The 20,748-nt window shown below is 31.2% G+C and overlaps 3 protein-coding genes across 3 annotated transcripts; 2 read left to right on the forward strand and 1 right to left on the reverse strand.

Annotated features, from left to right (window-relative positions):
* Positions 1 to 203: 203 nt before the first annotated feature.
* On the reverse strand, positions 204 to 2,748 carry LOC137821796 (large ribosomal subunit protein eL20). Its single transcript, XM_068626550.1, has 4 exons — positions 2,525 to 2,748; positions 2,322 to 2,437; positions 2,078 to 2,141; positions 204 to 620 (listed from the first exon to the last, which is right to left on the reverse strand). The coding sequence occupies exons 1-4, from the start codon at positions 2,537 to 2,539 to the stop codon at positions 279 to 281; spliced, it is 537 nt and encodes a 178-aa protein (XP_068482651.1). The 5' UTR covers positions 2,540 to 2,748; the 3' UTR covers positions 204 to 278.
* Positions 2,749 to 8,184: 5,436 nt separating this feature from the next.
* On the forward strand, positions 8,185 to 9,504 carry LOC137822899 (proline-rich protein 4-like). The gene is made up of 2 exons (XM_068627922.1): positions 8,185 to 8,439; positions 8,618 to 9,504. The coding sequence occupies exons 1-2, from the start codon at positions 8,268 to 8,270 to the stop codon at positions 9,256 to 9,258; spliced, it is 813 nt and encodes a 270-aa protein (XP_068484023.1). The 5' UTR covers positions 8,185 to 8,267; the 3' UTR covers positions 9,259 to 9,504.
* Positions 9,505 to 12,381: 2,877 nt separating this feature from the next.
* Positions 12,382 to 13,170, forward strand: LOC137822864 (peptidyl-prolyl cis-trans isomerase-like). Its single transcript, XM_068627878.1, has one exon. It carries the CDS (start codon positions 12,468 to 12,470, stop codon positions 12,984 to 12,986), a length of 519 nt encoding a protein of 172 aa, XP_068483979.1. The 5' UTR covers positions 12,382 to 12,467; the 3' UTR covers positions 12,987 to 13,170.
* The last annotated feature ends 7,578 nt before the right edge of the window (positions 13,171 to 20,748 follow it).

Raw genomic sequence — 20,748 nt, forward strand, 5'->3', positions numbered from 1 at the left:
CATTTATCTATTGCTTACGATTTTAATATTAACCATTATATCTATGCAATAAAATATTATAGGACTCTCGAAAAATTGACACAATTACACGACGTTACTAATATGGATGAAGTTTTAAGTTAAAACTTGTGCTGTAAGATTTCGAACATTGTCGTCTATAAAATACTCTTTATAAAATGATGTCGAAGTAAGAATCTCTCTAATTTATCAAAAGGAATTTTAAATTATGATAAACAAAATCTAGGATTATCGTTGTCGGACAAAAGACTAAACTGATATTACATAAACAAGTTTGGCTTTTTGGCCTTGTATGTGGTCTTCAGCTTCCTTGATGGTGGCCTAATTTTCTTGAAAACTAATGGAAACTTAATTTTGGAGTCGTGAAATTGTTTGGTGCTCTCCCTCTTGCAAAGCTTTGCTGGTATGGTAGCAGTCTTAATAATTTGGATGCATGGAAACCTGACCCTGTGACGAGAAGCCATCTCATTGTACATATGCTCAACTGCACCATTTAGAGTCGTGTCACGGAACTCCTTGTACATGTTGTGATATCCTGTCCTACTTTGATACCTCAACCATATCCCATAGTTCTGAATCTTGGTTGGGTTCTTCTCAAAAATCTGCACAACAAAATATTATGAAGGGTAAACACAATATGGCAACAGAAAGTTGGGAGTACAAAATGTATTTCAAACAAAGTAGATGAATATAAATCCAAACGCAACTTTGCCAAAAAAGAACTCAAGGAGGTCCTTTAATAAATGTAATGACAAAAATAGTTAAAAAAAATTATTAATAGAGCAGGAAAAGCATCCGACCAAAAACATCATGAAATTTCAGCTTAAAGACTGTGAACTTAACCTATTAACCACATAAATGATGTCCAATAATGAACTAATTTAACAGATTATAGACAAAGCAAAACAAGCATTTAAACTTAACATTACAGAACTTCTGTGTAGTCACTACTATGAATTCATTGAACTATAAAAGGAAGTAAACAGCATCACTGAAAGTATTTCAAACAGCAAAAACTCCATTGAAGGTTACTTTTTTTAAACAGTCATTCTGAAAGCCAATTTCAGAGTGAAATTTCAGCATAAAGATTATGAACTTAACATATTAACCACATAAATGATGTCCAAAATAATGTCATTATATGAACTAATTTAACAGATTATAGACTAAGCAAAACAAGCATTTAAACTTAACATTACAGAACTTCTGTGTAGTCACTATGAATTCATTGAACTATACAAGGCAGTGCATAAGAAAACAGAATCACTGAAAGTATTTCAAAACAGCAAAACCTCCATTGAAGGTTACTTTTTTTCTTTACAGTCACTCTGAAAGTCAAATTCAGGTAATAAAAACAGGTTTTCCTAAACGGAAAGATAGTTTGGGAAAAAACAAACTTTAATGAATGCAACAAATCAGAATCGGTAAGAATCAGAGACTCAGCAATTAAAAAATAAAATAAATGCAAAAATATACGCTGTAAAAGTAAAATATAAAACCATAGCAAGCAACAAATATTTTTTGAAGTAATTTATTATACAAAATAAGTACAAAGAATACTGCTCAATCCCTCCATCATACATTGCATACGTTGAAAATAAAGAAATTCCCATCTTTGTCTACAAAACAATCTTTCAGAGGAAAATTTAGCCATGGTTATACATTTCACTTGGTATACGAAGAGTTATCCTTTATTCTAATAAAGCGTAACGATGTCATGAACATGACATCCTTGTAGTAACTATCAAGCCAATAACTCAATTACCTTTCTCAACATCAATCCATCAGACACTCTACACAATACTCATATCAACAACAAGCAAAAATCATAGAACAAGTTGGCTTGATACCATTAACCACCATCCAAGCTAGCAAATAATTAGCATTAACTAAATTATAAATTGTTATATAAGGAAACAAAAAAGTTTAACATCGAAAGTTTCCATGAAATCGTGGCATTTTATCATTATTTTCAACAACTCGTAAAACATCTTAATCATCAGCATAATACGAATTTAAATGTAAAAAAAAAAAAGAGTCTAAAAGACATATATAGTACCTCGTTGATAGCGAGCATTTGACCATTGCTCTTCTTGACCTTCTTCAGCTTCCTCAAAAAGTACCTAATCAATAGAGAAAAATAAACAACCTTAAAACCTAAACAATTGAAAAAAAACAGGAACAGAGACAACCAACTCAGTTGCCCGAATCTAACTAAATCGGTACACATCCAGTGAAAGGGGAATATTGCAAAAAGGATCTCAGAAAATAAAAGAAATGATACAAGAGAATAATGAGTTTACCAGAACTTGGATTTTGCCCGAACCTCGTTGGTGGCCCAAAGCTTCATGCGGTAAATCTTTGGGTGCTGATCTGCTTCCGTAGGGAGAGCCCTCCCAACGACCTGGTATTGGTGAAACTGCAAAAAACAAACAAACATTACACCATGAAAATCATTATCAGAGTTAAACGAGATCAAAGGCCAAATAGTGTGCATTATACGCACCCTGAACGAAACCATTTCTGAGATGGCAACACACCCTCCCTCTCAGTCCGGCGATACGAAGAAATGTATCAAAGTTGGGTTTCTTTCTATATAAAGAGGCTTGAAACCCTATTTGGGGCACTGGACTGGGGCTCGGGTTCGGGTTCGGGTTCGGGTCTACCATTCTTGGGCTAGGCGACCATGCCCGCAATTGCTTCCTGCATCCAAAACTTAAACTTTTGAATCTGCACCCAACATAATTTCAAATTTTCAAAAATATTCTTTATTCTGAAAATGAAAATCCAAAATTAAAAATAATGCATTCTGAAAAAGTAGATCCGGAAGAGATTATTGTGTTCCAGAAAAGGGGATCCAGAATGTAATCTTATATGTACCCCATTTTTTTAAGGGTATTTTTGTCTTTTCACCTATAATTGGCCGACAAGGCCCACATCGTGTTTCAATTTGGTCCAAATTTTTTTCCAAAATTAAAAAAAAAATCATTATATTAAAGTTGTACATGATAAGCTATGAGGTTCGGACACTTAATGACATGTTTATTTCGGAAACACATATCGAACACCGATATTTGTAGGTCACGTATTGGTGAAATGTCAAATTCAAAAAATATTTGTTGGATTCTAACAATTTTAATGCAGTTCTAACACAATTTTAAAAATGATAAATACATTAATTTTCTAAAAACTCAAACTTCTTGTATATATTTTTATTATGATTATAAAAATAATGAACAAATCTTTATGAACCTGCCATACAAAACATATTTCAGCTCCAATTTCATATTTTTTTGTAAAAGTTTTCATGTTAAGAATCACTTGACATAAATCTTTATTGTCAATTTATATAATTCATAATTATATAATATATAAATTTGTGTCATTGTGTCCTACATTTTAGAAATTATATGTATCTCTATGTCCATATTCGTATTTGTATTGTATCAGTGTGTCCATGTCAGTGTTACATAGATGGTAAATAATAAGAAGGACTCCAGTATAATTTGATATAATGAAGGTTGTATAAGCCAAATACGAGTTACACAACATTTTATCAAAATTATTTTTCACATGTACAATTTCATCATAATTATTTTCTATTTGCAAATTAAAATTATATGAATCAAATGTGATTTTTTGCAAATGTTATTCACGCATAATTTATCTAGAACTCGTATATTTGATATAGGATTTTTTTGAAAATTTCATAAATAAAGAACTATTGGGTATGAAGTCAAGACCAATTGGGTTGGGCTGACTAAACACCATGTTTAGTGAGTGGGCTTAATAATTGTATCCCTTTTATAACACATGAAATTGTTTTTCAAAGATATCATAGGTGTTTAAATCAATTAATAGACCTTAGATTGTAAAACAAGTATTAAACATATCAAACCACAATTTGAACACATGAAATGGTTTTTCAAAGGTATCATAAGTGTTTGAATCAATTAATAGACCTTAGATTGTATAAAATATATTCAACATATGAAAACACAATTTTAACACATGAAATTGTTTTTCAAAGATATTGATATGCGTTTCAATCAATTAATAGACTAAGATTGTAAAAGAAATATTAAACATATCAAAACACAATTTGAACACATGAAATTGGTTTTCAAAGATATCACAAGTGTTTTCAATCAATTAATAGCGAAAAGAACAAGTTGCAAACATTTAGTTAAGTAATACGCTTGTTTTCAATAGTTAAGATACTTTTAAACTATTATTATACAGAACATTCACTTTCTTATAGTTACCAAGGTTACAAAACCTTAGATTGCAAATGAAAGAAGTATTAAACATATCAAAACACAATTTTAAAACATGAAATTGTTTTTCAAAGAAATCATAAGTGTGTCAATCAATTAATAGACCTTAGATTGTAAAACAAGAATTAAACATATCAAAACACAATTTGAACACATGAAGTGGTTTTTCAAAGGTATCATAAGTGTTTGAATCAATTAATAGACCTTAGATTGTAAAAAATATATTAAACATATGAAAACACAATTTTAACACATGAAATTGTTTTACAAAGATATTCATAAGTGTTTCAATCAATTAATAGACTAAGATTGTAAAAGAAAAATTAAACATATCAAAACACAATTTTAACACATGAAATTGGTTTTCAAAGATATCACAAGTGTTTTCAATCAATTAATAGCGAAAAGAACAAGTTGCAAACATTTAGTTAAGTAATACGCTTGTTTTCAATAGTTAAGATACTTTTAAACTATTATTATACAGAACATTCACTTTCTTATAGTTTCCTAGGTTATAAAACCTTAGATTGCAAATGAAAGAAGTATTAAACATATCAAAACACAATTTTAACACATGAAATTGTTTTTCAAAGATATCATAAGTGTTTCAATCAATGAATAGACCTTAGATTGTAAAACAAGTATTAAACATATCAAAACACAATTTGAACACATGAAATGGTTTTTCAAAGGTATCATAAGTGTTTGAATCAATTAATAGACCTTAGATTGTAAAAAATATATTAAACATATGAAAACACAATTTTAACACATGAAATTGTTTTTCAAAGATATTCATAAGTGTTTCAATCAATTAATAGACTAAGATTGTAAAAGAAATATTAAACATATCAAAACACAATTTGAACACATGAAATTTGTTTTCAAAGATATCACAAGTATTTTCAATCAATTAATAGCGAAAAGAACAAGTTCCAAACATTTAGTTAAGTAATACGCTTGTTTTCAATAGTTAAGATACTTTTAAACTATTATTATACAGAACATTCACTTTCTTATAGTTTCCTAGGTTATAAAACCTTAGATTGCAAATGAAAGAAGTATTAAACATATCAAAACACAATTTTAACACATGAAATTGTTTTTCAAAGATATCATAAGTGTTTCAATCAATTAATAGACCTTAGATTGTAAAACAAGTATTAAACATATCAAAACACAATTTGAACACATGAAATGGTTTTTCAAAGGTATCATAAGTGTTTGAATCAATTAATAGACCTTAGATTGTAAAAAATATATTAAACATATGAAAACACAATTTTAACACATGAAATTGTTTTTCAAAGATATTCATAAGTGTTTGAATCAATTAATAGACCTTAGATTGTAAAAAATATATTAAACATATGAAAACACAATTTTAACACGTGAAATTGTTTTTCAAAGATATTCATAAGTGTTTCAATCAATTAATAGACTAAGATTGTAAAAGAAATATTAAACATATCAAAACACAATTTTAACACATGAAATTGGTTTTCAAAGATATCACAAGTGTTTTCAATCAATTAATAGCGAAAAGAACAAGTTGCAAACATTTAGTTAAGTAATACGCTTGTTTTCAATAGTTAAGATACTTTTAAACTATTATTATACAGAACATTCACTTTCTTATAGTTTCCTAGGTTACAAAACCTTAGATTGCAAATGAAAGAAGTATTAAACATATCAAAACACAATTTGAACACATGAAATGGTTTTTCAAAGGTATCATAAGTATTTGAATCAATTGATAGACCTTAGATTGTAAAAAATATATTAAACATATGAAAACACAATTTTAACACATGAAATTGTTTTTCAAAGATATTCATAAGTGTTTGAACCAATTAATAGACCTTAGATTGTAAAAAATATATTAAACATATGAAAACACAATTTTAACACGTGAAATTGTTTTTCAAAGATATTCATAAGTGTTTCAATCAATTAATAGACTAAGATTGTAAAAGAAATATTAAACATATCAAAACACAATTTGAACACATGAAATTGATTTTCAAAGATATCACAAGTGTTTTCAATCAATTAATAGCGAAAAGAACAAGTTGCAAACCCTAAACCCTAAACCAATTAGAAAAAAAGGTGTTATAATTCTAATTGGATTTAGATGGAGTCAATCAATATGAGATATTATTATTGATACTAATATTTATATTTTTTCGTTTTTTAATTTTTTTTTATAATTTTAATATTAGAATTTTTTCTTTAATTAAATTAAAAAAATAATTAAACTCGAATTAATTTTCTAATTTAATTTTAACGTAATAAATCTTAAAATTATTTCAATTCCCTATAACCTTCTTTTATATTTTCATATTTCATTTTTTTTTATTTTAGTTTGTTCATTGCTTTTAATTCCTATCAAGAACTATACGAGTCGAAATTTGTATGTAAAAATTCGTATATAACACTCACTTTATATATGGATCTAGATTCGTATGTAAAAATTAATTTGTAACTATTACTTTACACACGGATCTGGATCCATGTGTAAAAATCGGTATATAACACTTCCTTTACATACGAATCTGGATCCGTATGTAAAAATCATATATAATGCTCACTTTACATACGAATCTGAATCCGTATGTGATAATGGGTATGTAAATAACAAATTTCTTATAGTGCATGGTTAAGTAATGAGAATCACAAATCGTAAAAAATATTAGTTGTAAAAATGATACTATATTTAGTTATATTAAATAATATTTTATTATTTAAATTCGATTCTAAATTTGAGACTCCATTACTAAATTATTGATTAACAATATCTTGGATAAAAATTTATCGCAATTGTAAGACAATCGTGACTAAAACCAACAGCTTAACTTGTTTATCTCAGTATTCAATCACATGGTAACCATTACACTGTTTATGCATTCTGGCAAAATAATTAGCTACAACTCCATAGTTCCAGCATGTGGCGCTTCACATGGTTTAAATGAGACGACAGTTAAAGATTAACTAATGTCTGTTGGCATCAAGTTTGGACAATACATGCATGTGTGGTCATATGGGAACGAATTAAATCTCTAAATTTCACAGGTTGTCGTAAAAATTTTAGTTGGTTGATGTATGAAAGTGGCTCACTCAAAGGGGATCCATGCTGGTTTATCTTAAATAAGTGGAAAATAAACTTGTACTTTCACTCTACCTTTTCTTCGTTTTACAGAAACTATTTCAAACAAATTGATAATTGTTCAAACACCTCCTATGCGTTAGTAATAATTATTAAGAGCCTGTAAAGAAATATTCACAGTATATCAATTAATATTACGAGAGGATATGCATGAATTTAGTGGCAATAACAAAAGTACAGAGAAAGATAATCAAGAAACATAGGAAGGATAGATGGTTACTCACATTTTTCTTCCTTTCCGCACTTCATATGAATATTCAGTATTTACACAGTATTCTTGCTTCTTCTTTTTTCTAGATCATGAACATGAGACTATTTGATAATCCAATTTTAATATTTTAAAAAGGTATGATATAATTGTATTATATAAAATAAAATCCTAATACAAATGTAAAGTACATGTCACCTTATTACCAGAGCTCCGGAACCATGTAATGGTAACATAGCCAAAAGTTGATTGTGGTAAAAGAAAATATGAACAACATTATAGTGGGGTACAAGTGATTTATTGGAGCTATTTGGTAGGGTGAGACAGATATTCACATAAAGATGCATTAAACATTTGGTTGAGGGCTGATGCATTCAATGATAGATAAAGCCATTTGGCTGCTTTCCTTGCACGTTAATGAAATTTCTCTTTGTACAGAGTGTAGAACGTGACTGCGTGAGGTGCTTAATTTCACAGTCAGTAAGCCATCCATTTGTTATAAATTAAGCTCTCCAATCTCAATCTGCTTCATCCTTTCATCTCTCACCTTCCAACTCTGCCTTCTTCTTTCATCTGGTGTTCTTTGCTGCCATTCCCAATGCAAATTTTCATCCACCTCCAAGGACCACTAGTCTGCTTCTGTTTGTTGTCTGTGTTTCTCGTGGTAAGAGGCTCCAATTATGAAGACCACAGAACAGTCCAGGTAGTTGGCCAAGGAGAGTGCGCAGACTGCAGCCACAACAATATTAAGACTGGTCGCGCTTTCTCAGGTACCTTGTCTCATATATATATATGCTTAATGTAATAGCAATGCTATAACTTTGTTTGATTCTTCAATCATTCATTCATATATTATACATACAATAAACTACATTGGTTTTGAGCTTTTACTTATACTACTAGTATGAAGCCAAACTCTACAATATAAGAATCCTGTGCATTATGTAGGGCTACGTGTATCGGTAAATTGCAAGTCACCTCATGGACACTTCAGAACAAGAGGGGTGGGTGTGCTTGATGAATATGGAAACTTCAAAGTATCCCTTCCACAGGACATGGTAGAAGATGGTGAGCTAAAAGATGATTGCTACGCTCAGCTGCACAGTGCTTCAGCTGAACCTTGCCCTTCGCATGGAAACTCCAAAATTGTAACTAAGTCAGTATCTGAAGATACACACACCCTTGGGCCTGCTTCTGGGAAACTCACATTCTCATCAGCTATGTGCACTTCAGCCTTCTTCTGGCATTTCTTCAAACACCCTAAATTCCCCTTCCCTCCTAAAGAAGACCACCCAAAAGACCCTCTCCCTCCTCCAGTACCAGTGTATAAGAAATCTCCAACACCAACATATAAGAAACCTCCTACTACTACTCCATCTCCCGGTGTCAAGAAACCAGACCCGCCAAAGGAAAAGACACCTTCTCCCACTCCCATTTCCAAGCCCTCTCCAACTAAGCCACCATTTTTCAAATTATTTCCTCCTTTCCCATTCAAGAAGAAGCCGTGCCCACCTCTAATGCCAAGGATGGACCCTCCAAACTACTTTCAACACCCATGGTTTGGAAATTGGCCTCCCTCTCATTCATAGACCACTGTCGTTGCACTAGCTTGGAGTAACATTTTACAAGATACGTGTTTGTTTTCTATCTGATTATTTTTGTGTTAGCAGTGACGTTGGGGTTGATTATGTTCAAATAAAATCCATGCCAGTGGATGGAGAATGAGAGCAGAGAAAAACAAATGATGGAGCAATGTTGTTTGAGAAAGTTTGGGTTTGTTGATGAATTTGAATGTGAGGAGTTAATTAATAAGTAAAGATTTGTATTTTAATTAATCTTGTACAAGTACTTTTAAAGTAATTTTTTATGATCCTTGTAGTGGCAGAGTGTCTAATTTTTCAGATGCATACAACAAACTTGGTTCACAAATGAGAGATCTGAAATCACAAATGTAGCTTAATAGATACTCTAATTCATTCAACTTAATCCATATTTTTTCACATTCTTTGTGATAAAATAGTTTAAGGGAAATAGTCTACGAGCATTACAGTAAATATCTTACAAGTTACTATATTTGTAAGGAAAAACTATTTTTACACCCTAAATATCTTAGAAGTTACTAAAGTATTCATGTGCGAGCGAGCTTTATGCAAACTTTGTAGGCTTCAAATTGAGTGAGTAGTTTTCCAAATTTATTTTTTTGTTGAATTATGTTTTAGCTTTCATTTATAGTGGGTCTTGCGTTGTTTTGGGCTTATACTATTTCGTCCTAAATTTAGAGAACCTATGTTGCACGGATACTGACACGGACACTGATATAACACGGATACAGATACGGAGATAAGTAAAATCTCTAAAATGTAGGACATGGGGACACAAATCTATATATTATATAATTATGAATTATATAAATTGACAATAAAGATTTATGTGCATAAGTATGTTCCAGATTATTTTTTGGAGCAGAAATATGTTTTTCATGACTGGTTCACAAGGATTTGTTTCTTATTTTTATAATCATAATAACAATTTATACAATAAAGTTTGAATTTTGAGAAAATTAATGTATTTTTCCTTTTTAAAATTGTGTTAGAACCGTACTAGAATTGTCAGCAATCTAACAAATATTTTTTTGAATTTGACACTTCACGGATATGTGTCTTACAGGTGCCATCGGACACCGACACACCATTTAAGAGGAGTGTCTAAACTTCATATCGAGAACAAAGACTTTTCTAAATTTTCATTTGCCTAGTTTTTTTAAAAAAATATTTTGGTATTTTCTCCATAATAGCTCAAATATCATATTAAAATTTGTATAAAATTCTCCAACTGTCCATAGTATAATAGGTCATCCCTACGTAGAATAGTAATTAGAGAGCCTAATGGAATACACAAATGCGTATATATATTCATTCAAGTTCCCGATGTATGAATTAAGTACTATATGGATTATTTCACCTTAATCTCGATTGAATTTTGATTATGCAGATGCCTTAAATATTTTGATTATTTAAATAACATAATCTCATCTCACCTAAACCATTAAGTTGTACTGTCAAAACTGACTTAAATCAACTGGAAAAGTTAAAAAGGATAGTTATTGTTATAAATAGAATAAAAAAATGCTAAAATTTATTCATTGGTTGGCATTTTTAATTAAAATAAAGGTATTTAATAAATGAGTTTATTTATCTAATTCATACTCTATTACAATAAAATAATTAAATACAAAATAATTTGAGACCAAAATAATTAGTTACTTCATTGACTAATTAGATATCATTTTATTATACACTAAAATTTGATTGTTATCTAAAATAATTTCTATTATTAATATAAATTTATAAAATAGTTTATAAATTGTTATCTAACCATTAAATACCAAAATTTTAATTACTAATTATTTTGTATTTAAAATTAATCTCTGTTAGTCTTTTAAAAACTAATATAGAATCTAAAACATTACTACCTAAATTACATGTTATTTAATAACTGGAATTATATAGTTTTTATCATTTAAAATAATCATAAATAAATTAAAATTTACAAATTTTACTCTAAATACTTTAAAATAATTCCATGTTAATTACATAATTTAATATTACGTTGTTTATTTTTATACAATATTTTATTTGCTTTATAAATTTAATTACTTTAATAATTCCTAAATTTCACCATTTAAATTGTAAATTTTGCTATATATAAAGATTGAGGTTGATCATTTCATGAAGTCTTACAATTGGGTCGGAAAGATGGGCTTAAGCCCAAGAAGCCTATGAACGATTGTGTAAAGAAAAGGGGCAACCTTTTCCTGCACCTCTACAAATTCCTTCCTGCACCCCATCATTTTCGAAGAAGACTGTTTTACCCCTTTAAAAAATGACTTTCGGATTATTATTTCTGAAATATTTTCAGAATATCTTTTCTAGAACATGTTTTAGGAATTCCGAATTTGTATTGGATTTTCTATTATGGAAATACCTTTGCTTATGAAACCACTCTTCTGGAAACACGTAAAATTCTAAAGGATAATTTCGATATTTTTGAAAAATATAGGGGTGTAGGAAGAAAAATGTAGAGGTAAAAAAGAGATTGCCAAAGAAAGGATGTTTCTTTTTTTGTATCTCATCAAATTTATTTCTTTATATCATCAATTATGTAAAATAAAAATAAAAAATTCATTTCATTTTAGAAAATTATTTCAAGAAACAAATTTTAAAACGTATACTTACGTTTTTAATGTTTATTTCGAAAACCTTTCAGGCGATCCATGTTATGCTATTTCCTTTATGTGGGCATGGAGAATTGAAAATATGTATTAAAAGTTAGGTTAATAATACAATCACTTATAATTCTCAACATTATTATTTTAATATTTTTTTTATATTATTTAATTATAAATTTAATTTTTATTATATATATTTGTTTTTAAACTTATAACATTAAAAATTATATACAATTCTAAAAAATCTCAAACTGTATTTTCCTAAAAATTAGGAGGTATGAAAAAAAGTGTTTATTTTTAGCATAAGTAATTTGAATAAAGTAATATTTAAAAGTATTTATTTGGAAGAAAAAAAGGTGCCGGGTCTTTGGAGTATACGAGAAAGGAACCGAGGAATAGGACGGATCCGATCTTAACTGAAGTGAGTTCCCCTATTCAGTGAACGCCACGTGTCCGAATGGAACGAGCATCGCCCTATTTATACTCCTTCCGCTTCCCAAACTCAAACTCAAACTCAGCAAGTGGCGTTTAATCTCTCTCAGACCTTCAATTCCCAATTGCAACGCAACAATGCCCAACCCTAGAGTCTTCTTCGACATGAGCATTTCAGCGAAGCCCGTAGGTCGCATAGTCATGGAGCTCTACGCCGACACCGTTCCTCGCACTGCCGAGAACTTCCGTGCCCTCTGCACCGGCGAGAAGGGCATCGGCCGCAGCGGCATGGCCCTCCACTACAAGGGATCTTGCTTCCACCGCGTCATCCCCAACTTCATGTGTCAGGGAGGCGACTTCACCGCCGGGAACGGTACCGGCGGCGAGTCCATCTACGGCTCGAAGTTCGCGGACGAAAACTTCATCAAGAAGCACACAGGTCCTGGCATTCTATCGATGGCTAACGCGGGACCGGGCACGAACGGGTCGCAGTTCTTCATCTGCACCGTTAAGACGGAGTGGCTGGACGGGAAGCACGTGGTGTTCGGGGAGGTGGTGGAGGGCCTTGACGTGGTGAAGGAGATCGAGAAGATTGGGTCCAGCTCCGGCAAGACACAAGGGCAGGTTATGATCAGTGACTGCGGGCAACTGTCCTAGACAAACTCATCCAAACGGTGTCGTTTTAGTGCTTTATTTTATTTTTGTTTTAGTCTGTTGGATTTGTGGATGGCTTTAGACATTTCTGTTTGGTGTTGTTACGTCGGAGTCTTGCTTCCGATCATAAAACTCATGCTACTGCTACCTTGAATAAAGTTAGAATTAATCATTTTTTAATCTTTAATTCCTACTTCTTTTTTGCTTTAACATTATTTTTACCTTTTTAGTATTTTATTCATTACTGTTTAATCCTCCATGTAACTTATATAATCTATAACGGTAATAAATTATTGTTCACTGTTTACAACTTTTATTCATAGATGTTGTTTTCCTTTAACTGACAATCATTTCGATTTTTTTTAAGTAAATGTTAAACAAAGAAATAACTGACATAAACAATATTTTAAAGCACTGATATATCTTTTAAGAAAATCATTGATTTTTTTTTTTCTAAATTTTTTTTTTCTTTTTTTAATAATACTATTTTCATATGAGATGATTGTTGTTACTTGAAATCACAGTCTGATATGTAAAGTTGCATAATAATGCCTAACATACAAATTTTTATAAAAAAAAAAAAATCTCCGACTACTTGAAAATCTTGAATGTGATTTTTCCATTAAATACGGTTTTAGGTTAATGGATCATTTTTAAAACGTAAAAGTAGAATTTAAATAAAAATAGTTTGAAATTTTCAACTATAACAATGAAATTCATTTTAATTTTTAAATATAATAATTTAATATCTAAATTACAATATTCATTTTAAATTTATTTTAAAAAATATATAATTATTTTACGGTTCGATCCAAATTAATCTAGTCGCTTGATTAAACATTTAGATAATAGAGTTTATATATATATATATATATATGTTATTATTTCTGATATCCTCTAGTTTTAATTATTTTAATTAACTAGAACTAGAAAAATTAATAATGTATGCAAATAAACTAAAAAAATGGTAATTTCAATATATAAAACGTATAATTATAAAGTATAGAAATAAAATGTAAAATTTATCAAACCATAGTGAGTAAAGAATTAATTAAACTTAACTTTATTCGTATATTTATTGGAATGTTGGAAAAAACACCCTATTTTTTTTAAAAAAAAGTATTTTTTAGTTATTGTTGTGAAACCATTATTAGTCTAACAGTTTGATAAAATGTGGAGGGTAGATTGACCCAAATTAATGTTTAGATCGAAAAATAAATAGACATTTGATTAGGTGTAACCTGGTTAATCGGTTTGACTCACTTAGGTCATATAAAAAATTGATAACTTAATTCCGGTAGCGAATTGTTTATTTATTTATTTTTAACTTTTATATAAAATTGTGTTGCTCATCTTTTGTTTAACAACATGTATAGTTATTAAGAATTATATTTTTTATATTAGTTACTTTATTACTATGATGTTCTAAAATTTGAACTATAAATTTTATTTGTGTCTAACTTTATTTTTTTACTCGAGCATGGTAAGGGTACGGTCGAGTATCAAACACCGAACTTTATTCGGTATATTAATAATCTTGTACAAGATTTAACAAGGTTATTAATGAGTAATTTATAATAAATATTTATGAATTATGATTAAAAGATAATTGAGTTCTATTATACTCAACTTAATTATATATAAAATTAAAGGTCCAACATAATTACTATAAAATGAAAACACCCTGAAATTAAAGTAGTGTAATTTAATCTAAAATCAATATTCTTTGTTCAAATTTAAACTTACTTGAGTGTCAAAATATAATCATAGGAGGTACCCATGTCGAGAAGACCGAAAACCTTGGATGTAGAGTGAGCAAAGTAAGGAGAAATTCGATCCTGCAATAACATTTTTGTATTCAAATAGAGAAACTTATCTGGCATCTCATTATCTTAGCACGTCACATATACAACCTTCCAAAAAACGAACAAGATTTAACAACGTCATTAACGAGTATTTCATAGTAAACATACCACAAATCATGATTAAAGGGCAATTGGACTCTATTAGACAAATATAATCATCCATACATTCAAAGGTCCAACACAAATACTATAAATAAAAGAACACCCTAAGATCAAAGGCAATGCAATTCTAATCCATAACTAATACTTTTACTCAAACCCAAACTGACTTGAGCTTTGTATTTTGGGAGGTGAAACTGCGGCTGAAGCAGACAATTCAAAATGACAACATCAAAGATTTATACATATTATTAAACGGCAATGGTTATCACAAACTACATATACTCTTGGTGAGAAGATCGAAGACTTAGAGTGAGCATAATAAGGAGAAATTTGACCGTCCAACAACATTTTTGCATTGTCAAGTATCATAATACTAAGACATATTTGGCATATCAGCACATCACACAAACAACCTCCCAAACCGCACACAATATTTAACAACGTCATTAACCAGTACTTCATAGTAAACACACATGAATATGATTAAAGGATAATTGAACTCAATTGGGCCCAACTTAATCATTTGTTCAACAAAAAGTTCAAAACAACTACCATAAATAGGAGAATACACTAAGGCCAATGGTAATATAATTCTGATTCTAAACTAATATCTTTTACTCGAACTCAAACTGACTTAAGTGTTGGAGTATAATTGCATGTACTATTGTCGAGAATACTGATGATCCGAAAAGATCAAAGACCTTGGAGTTAGAGCGAAAATTGTAAGGAGAGATCCGACCATATACGAATAAATTAGGTTATCAAATTGTATTAAGTATATAACACATTATTATTTATTTCAATGTACTATTTTTAATGTATATATACTAAATAATTTTTTTTCAAATGACAAATTTTCCAGATTTTTTTTATTTAATTATTTACCACTCATAAAATTTAAGATCATATTAATTAATTTTTATCCAATTATATTCTTATTTATATTCTAATCTTTAAATAACTTAAATATGCATGCATGATAGTGGAAGAGAGAGAAAATGGTAAAATAAAAACTTTTACAACTATTTTATTATAATAAAGAAGATTTATTATATTTCTTAGTCAATAATAAACAATTTTAATTTCAGGGAGTCTTTGTTGTTTGAATTCGTTCATCAATGACGAAATACGAGTGTGAAAATAAGTAAATTGGTGAAGGAGTACCTTGCTCATGAGTGAATAAATTGTGCAAAAGTCAGCTGAACTTGAATGATAAGACGAAATTGTCCTTCACGCATACAAATATTCGTGTACGAGTGAATAATAACCAAGCATGCAATTAAAATAAAACTAGAAAAATCACTTAGTTACTTGCATTACCGATTATACTTTAAAATGAAGTATATAATCGATTATGTTTGGGGCAAAATTGATTATGCACTTCATTTTGAAGAATAACATATTATAGAAATACTTAATCGATCATAACTTTATTTTTTTCACATATAATTGGTTATACAAATCTTAGGTAATCGATTGTGCAAATAGTACCCCTTACTCTTTTTTTTATCACCATTAATTTGGAAACAAAATTTAAAAAAGTTAAATATATTTTCCATTCTTATACCTTCACACAAAATTAGTTTTTGTTCGTAGTTGAAATTTTAGACTATTTGGGTACATAGTAGAAAAACTATTGAAACGATTCATTGACTGCAAATGACGTTAAATTATTTTTACGTGAAAAACAAACTTTCAACATAAAATATATTATAATATTCATATCAATAATTAATATTGTCCATATTAGCATGAAAATTTATGGAGTAAAATAAATTTAGTTTTTTTTATATAAAATAAGTCTTTTATATAAAATATTTAAAATATATATTATAATAATTATGTTATGTTTATATTATAACTAATATAAATATGAATAATCACACCACACATTTTTTAACCTGAAAATTATTCTAATTAAAAAAAATTGACAAATAGTTTTTGACGTCATCAACCAATACTTTATGTTGAACCATTTAAATTATATAAAAAGTAAAAATATTTTAAATAATATGTGGTCTTATAATTAATTTAAAATAATGTAATTTTATAGAATTAACATCATCTTTGTTTTGGATAACAAATATCTCGTGCAATGCTGAAAACTTTCATGGATCACAAACCAAATATTCATGCCAACCAATCATTGGGTTAAAGAAAAATATAATGATTTTGTAATTGGTGGTTGTTAATATTTCATATGAAATTTTATTTATAATATTTTTTTATATATTATTTTATTTATTAAAATATTATTGATATTTATTTTAATTTTATTAAATATTAAATCTTTTTGTAATTAAAATATTAAAATATTGTTTTATTTTATTGTTTTTTCTTATTTTTTTATTATTAAAAAATATTATTATTAATTACAACCAACTAAATATATCTAAAACAAAAATATCAAAAAAATTGAAAGTGTATATCATACAAGGAATTGTTAAGCATGCTAGGGGTAGTGAACCAATTGAAGTTTCCCCAGAAGACTTATCAGAATATGGGGTCTCGAAAAGATGTCTAGTACGAGTTCCACAAGGCATTTAGGCACAACGTCGAGCGGTGTATAGCTCTCGGTCACCAACTCACTAGTTTAGTAAAGGAAGGTTTCTTGAAGGAGTATTTCGAGGCTTATTAGGAAAAGACAAAAGGAGAGGTCGCTCTCAAGGACCAAGCGCATGAGATATCGATCCATGGAGAGCTGAACATCATCTCTGGAGGATTTTCAGAAGAAGGAAACTCTGCTTCCAAAAGTAAGCGATATGCGTGAGCAGTTTGTCTCTGGAGGCCAAGAGACCTGATCATCTCCCAAAGGCCACTCTCTGCTTCGCGAGCTCCGACCCAAAAGACGTGGTTCATCACGAAAATGATCCGATGGTGACATTTGTTGTCATAGTAGGAAGGAAGGTGCACAAAGTTCTGATTGATCAAGGGAGCTTGGCTGATGTGATGTTCTGAGGAACATTTACTAGCCTGCAGTTGTCCCCCGATCAATTGAGGTCATACGATGGGTGCTTGGTTAGCTTCATGAGAGATCAGGTAGAAGTACTAAGGTACGATGAGCTAAGGACGACCTTCTCTAACGGTATCGCGACAAGGACAATCCCCATCAGGTACATCGTTGTTAACGTATCCTCCGCTTACAATTTGCTTTTGGGGCGACCTTCCCTGAACAGATTGGGTGTGATGGCCTCAACGACCCATATGAAGATGAAGCTGCCTTCTTCTGAGGGAGGAGTTATTACCATAAAGTTCAACCAAAAGACGACGCGAAAGTGCTACAAGAGTATCCTGAAGAATAGGAGAACTTACTCAATCACTGTTTAGACAGGGGAGCCAGAATGTATTGCGCAGGCAGAAGTCGTCAATAAGAGGCGACCTGGACCTGCTGGAGAGGTTCAAGAAAGGGAGATAAAAGGGGAGAACTTTATGCCTGCATTAACTCGGATACCTTAAAGAGAAGGGTGAAAGTTGAGGCAAAAGACCAAGATGAGACCTCGACAGTTCAAGGTTACCAACTTGGTAATGCGAAAAGCTCATCCTTTCCAATTAGAACACAAGTTATCTCCGAAGTGGACTGGCCCGTTTCGCATAGTTGAGGTGCTCGGGAGTGGAGCATACAGGTTAGAAACCCTAGAGGTGGGAGCCATTCCTCGAAGGTGGAACACGTCAAACCTCAAGTTTTATTTCAGTTAAGACATTTTGTTTTAATGCTTTTTCTTTATGAACAATGTGATGATTAAGGTGATGCTTTTTTTCCCTAAAAGAGGTTTTTCAACGAGGTCATCTAATAATGCGTTTATTCTTGAAAGATGATGCATTATTTTTGTTTATTTGTTTAGAATTAACACATTGATTATCTGAGTATGCATCCTGTGTGTAAATTGATTATCTATTGACAGATAAGAGGACCTGTCTCGGTAAAATTATCCAAGTAGGCGTCCTGTGTGTAAATTGATTATCTATTGACAGATAAGATGACCTGTCTGGGTAAGATTGTCCGAGTAGGCGTTTTGTGTGTAAATTGATTATGTACTAATAGATAAGACGACTTGTCTCTGTAAGATTATCCAAGTAGGCGCCATGTGTGTAAATTAATTATCTATTGATAGATAAGACGATCTATCTCGGTAAGATTATCCGAGTAGGCGCCTTGTGTGTAAATTGATTATCTATTAACAGATAAGACGACTTGCCTCAGTAAGAATATCCGAGTAGGCGCCCTGTGTGTAAATTGATTATCTATTGGCAGATAAGACGACCTAGCTCGGTGTCAATATGACCACCCATGTTCAGGCACTCTGCAGTTTGATTTGCTATGCTTAAGTTGTCTGACTGAAGGCAAGGCAAGATGACCTAACTCGGTATGCGAGAAATCACATGAGCTAGGTGCCCTGCGCTGCGAATGAGTATTGTGACTAAGTTGTTTAAGTGCATGGTAAGTCGACCTAACTCGTTGAGAGAATGATCACCTGAATTCAAGCACTCTGTGGAATGATTAAGTAATGCGCAATGGAATGGTCCAATTATGTTTACGATAAATTGGGTTTAACTCGGTGTACGAGTGAGTATCCGAGTTTAGATACCCTAAGAGATAAATGAATCATTCTTGGTGCAGGATGAGACGACCAAACTTAGAAAGGTGCAGCTATCCGAGTATGCGATATGTGAAGCAATGCTTGGCAGGGTCAAGGTATGTGACCCTTGCCCAAGTCTGTGAAATACACCTATATACGTTGAGAATGAGCATTGGCTCGTTGCGGCTGTGGGGTATAGTTTATCAAAAGGTTAGTTCTTTGAGAACCCCATGATTTCTCATGCTCAGTTTGTGCATTTTATTTTTGTTATTTTGGTTACTTCAAGCTCAGAGAGTTAACCTAAGTGTTAAATTGATATGTTAACAATAGTTGTTATACTTAGGCTAGTCGAAGTTTACTAAGTTAAATGACGAGGCATGCAGTGGCTTAAGCTAGTTGAGGTTTACTAAGTTAAATAGCGAGACATACATTTGCAAAGATAGTCACAATTATCGTGCATGAGGTAAAGATGTTGATAAATAAAAAGCGTTACATTGTTAAAAATATTAACAAATTTACAGACAGTTGAAAGGTAAGACTACTCATCCCTTATTTGACCATCGACCACGGTTTTTACCCGGGCCAAGTTGAGTATAATCAATGCCAGGGTAGAGTCCTGATGCTTGTTCGACGACTGCCTCAACAAGGTAGGCTTGGGCGACATCTTGCTTGCATGCTTCAGTTTCTTTGTCAAATTCTTCATCTTTTTTAGCCAACTATCATTTGAGTTTATCGACCTCAACCAAGAGCCTGCTCCTTTCTGCAACAGCCTCTTGGGCTTGGTTTGCAGCCTCCTTGGTCTTCTCGACCAAGTGTCGCTCAGCTTCTTGTTGTTAATCTTTGGTATGTTGAAGCTCACTTTGCAGGTGTTCCATCTCTTTGCAGAGCTCGGAGATCTCTTAGGCCTTTAAGTCCTTTGCCACCTTCCGCTCTTTCATTTTGGTACCAGTCAAGCAGCTTGTGGCAAGGGCTTGGCCAAATTGTCTTATGGCCTCCTGAACCAAGTGGTTTTTATCGTGAGCCATAAGCCTTTCCCTCTCTTCGGCAAGCAGTAGGGCTTCCTCAAGGAATGTGGGAGTGTCAAGGCTTGGGTCCCATAGATTTTTTTTCCTTTGGAGCTCTCTCCTTCGCTCTCTTGGACAACCATCATATCTCGGGGGCAGAGTCTGACCTTCGAAAGAAGCAGCATGGTGAGAGGAAGCACACCCATCTGAGTGAGAA

This window comes from Phaseolus vulgaris, chromosome 9, assembly GCF_000499845.2.
Source record: "Phaseolus vulgaris cultivar G19833 chromosome 9, P. vulgaris v2.0, whole genome shotgun sequence".
Taxonomy (NCBI): Eukaryota; Viridiplantae; Streptophyta; class Magnoliopsida; order Fabales; family Fabaceae; genus Phaseolus; species Phaseolus vulgaris.

Bases quoted from the DNA above. Each gene is read 5' to 3' on its own strand.
- LOC137821796 (XM_068626550.1), bottom strand. The intron at 2,142-2,321 runs GTAAACTCATTA...TCTATTGATTAG, and splicing joins CGGGCAAAATCCAAGTTCTG to GTACTTTTTGAGGAAGCTGA. The intron at 621-2,077 runs GTACTATATATG...TTTGTTGTGCAG, and splicing joins AAATGCTCGCTATCAACGAG to ATTTTTGAGAAGAACCCAAC.
- LOC137822899 (XM_068627922.1), top strand. From the start codon at position 8,268: ATGCAAATTTTCATCCACCTCCAAGGACCACTAGTCTGCTTCTGTTTG. The intron at 8,440-8,617 runs GTACCTTGTCTC...TGCATTATGTAG, and splicing joins GACTGGTCGCGCTTTCTCAG to GGCTACGTGTATCGGTAAAT.
- LOC137822864 (XM_068627878.1), top strand. From the start codon at position 12,468: ATGCCCAACCCTAGAGTCTTCTTCGACATGAGCATTTCAGCGAAGCCC.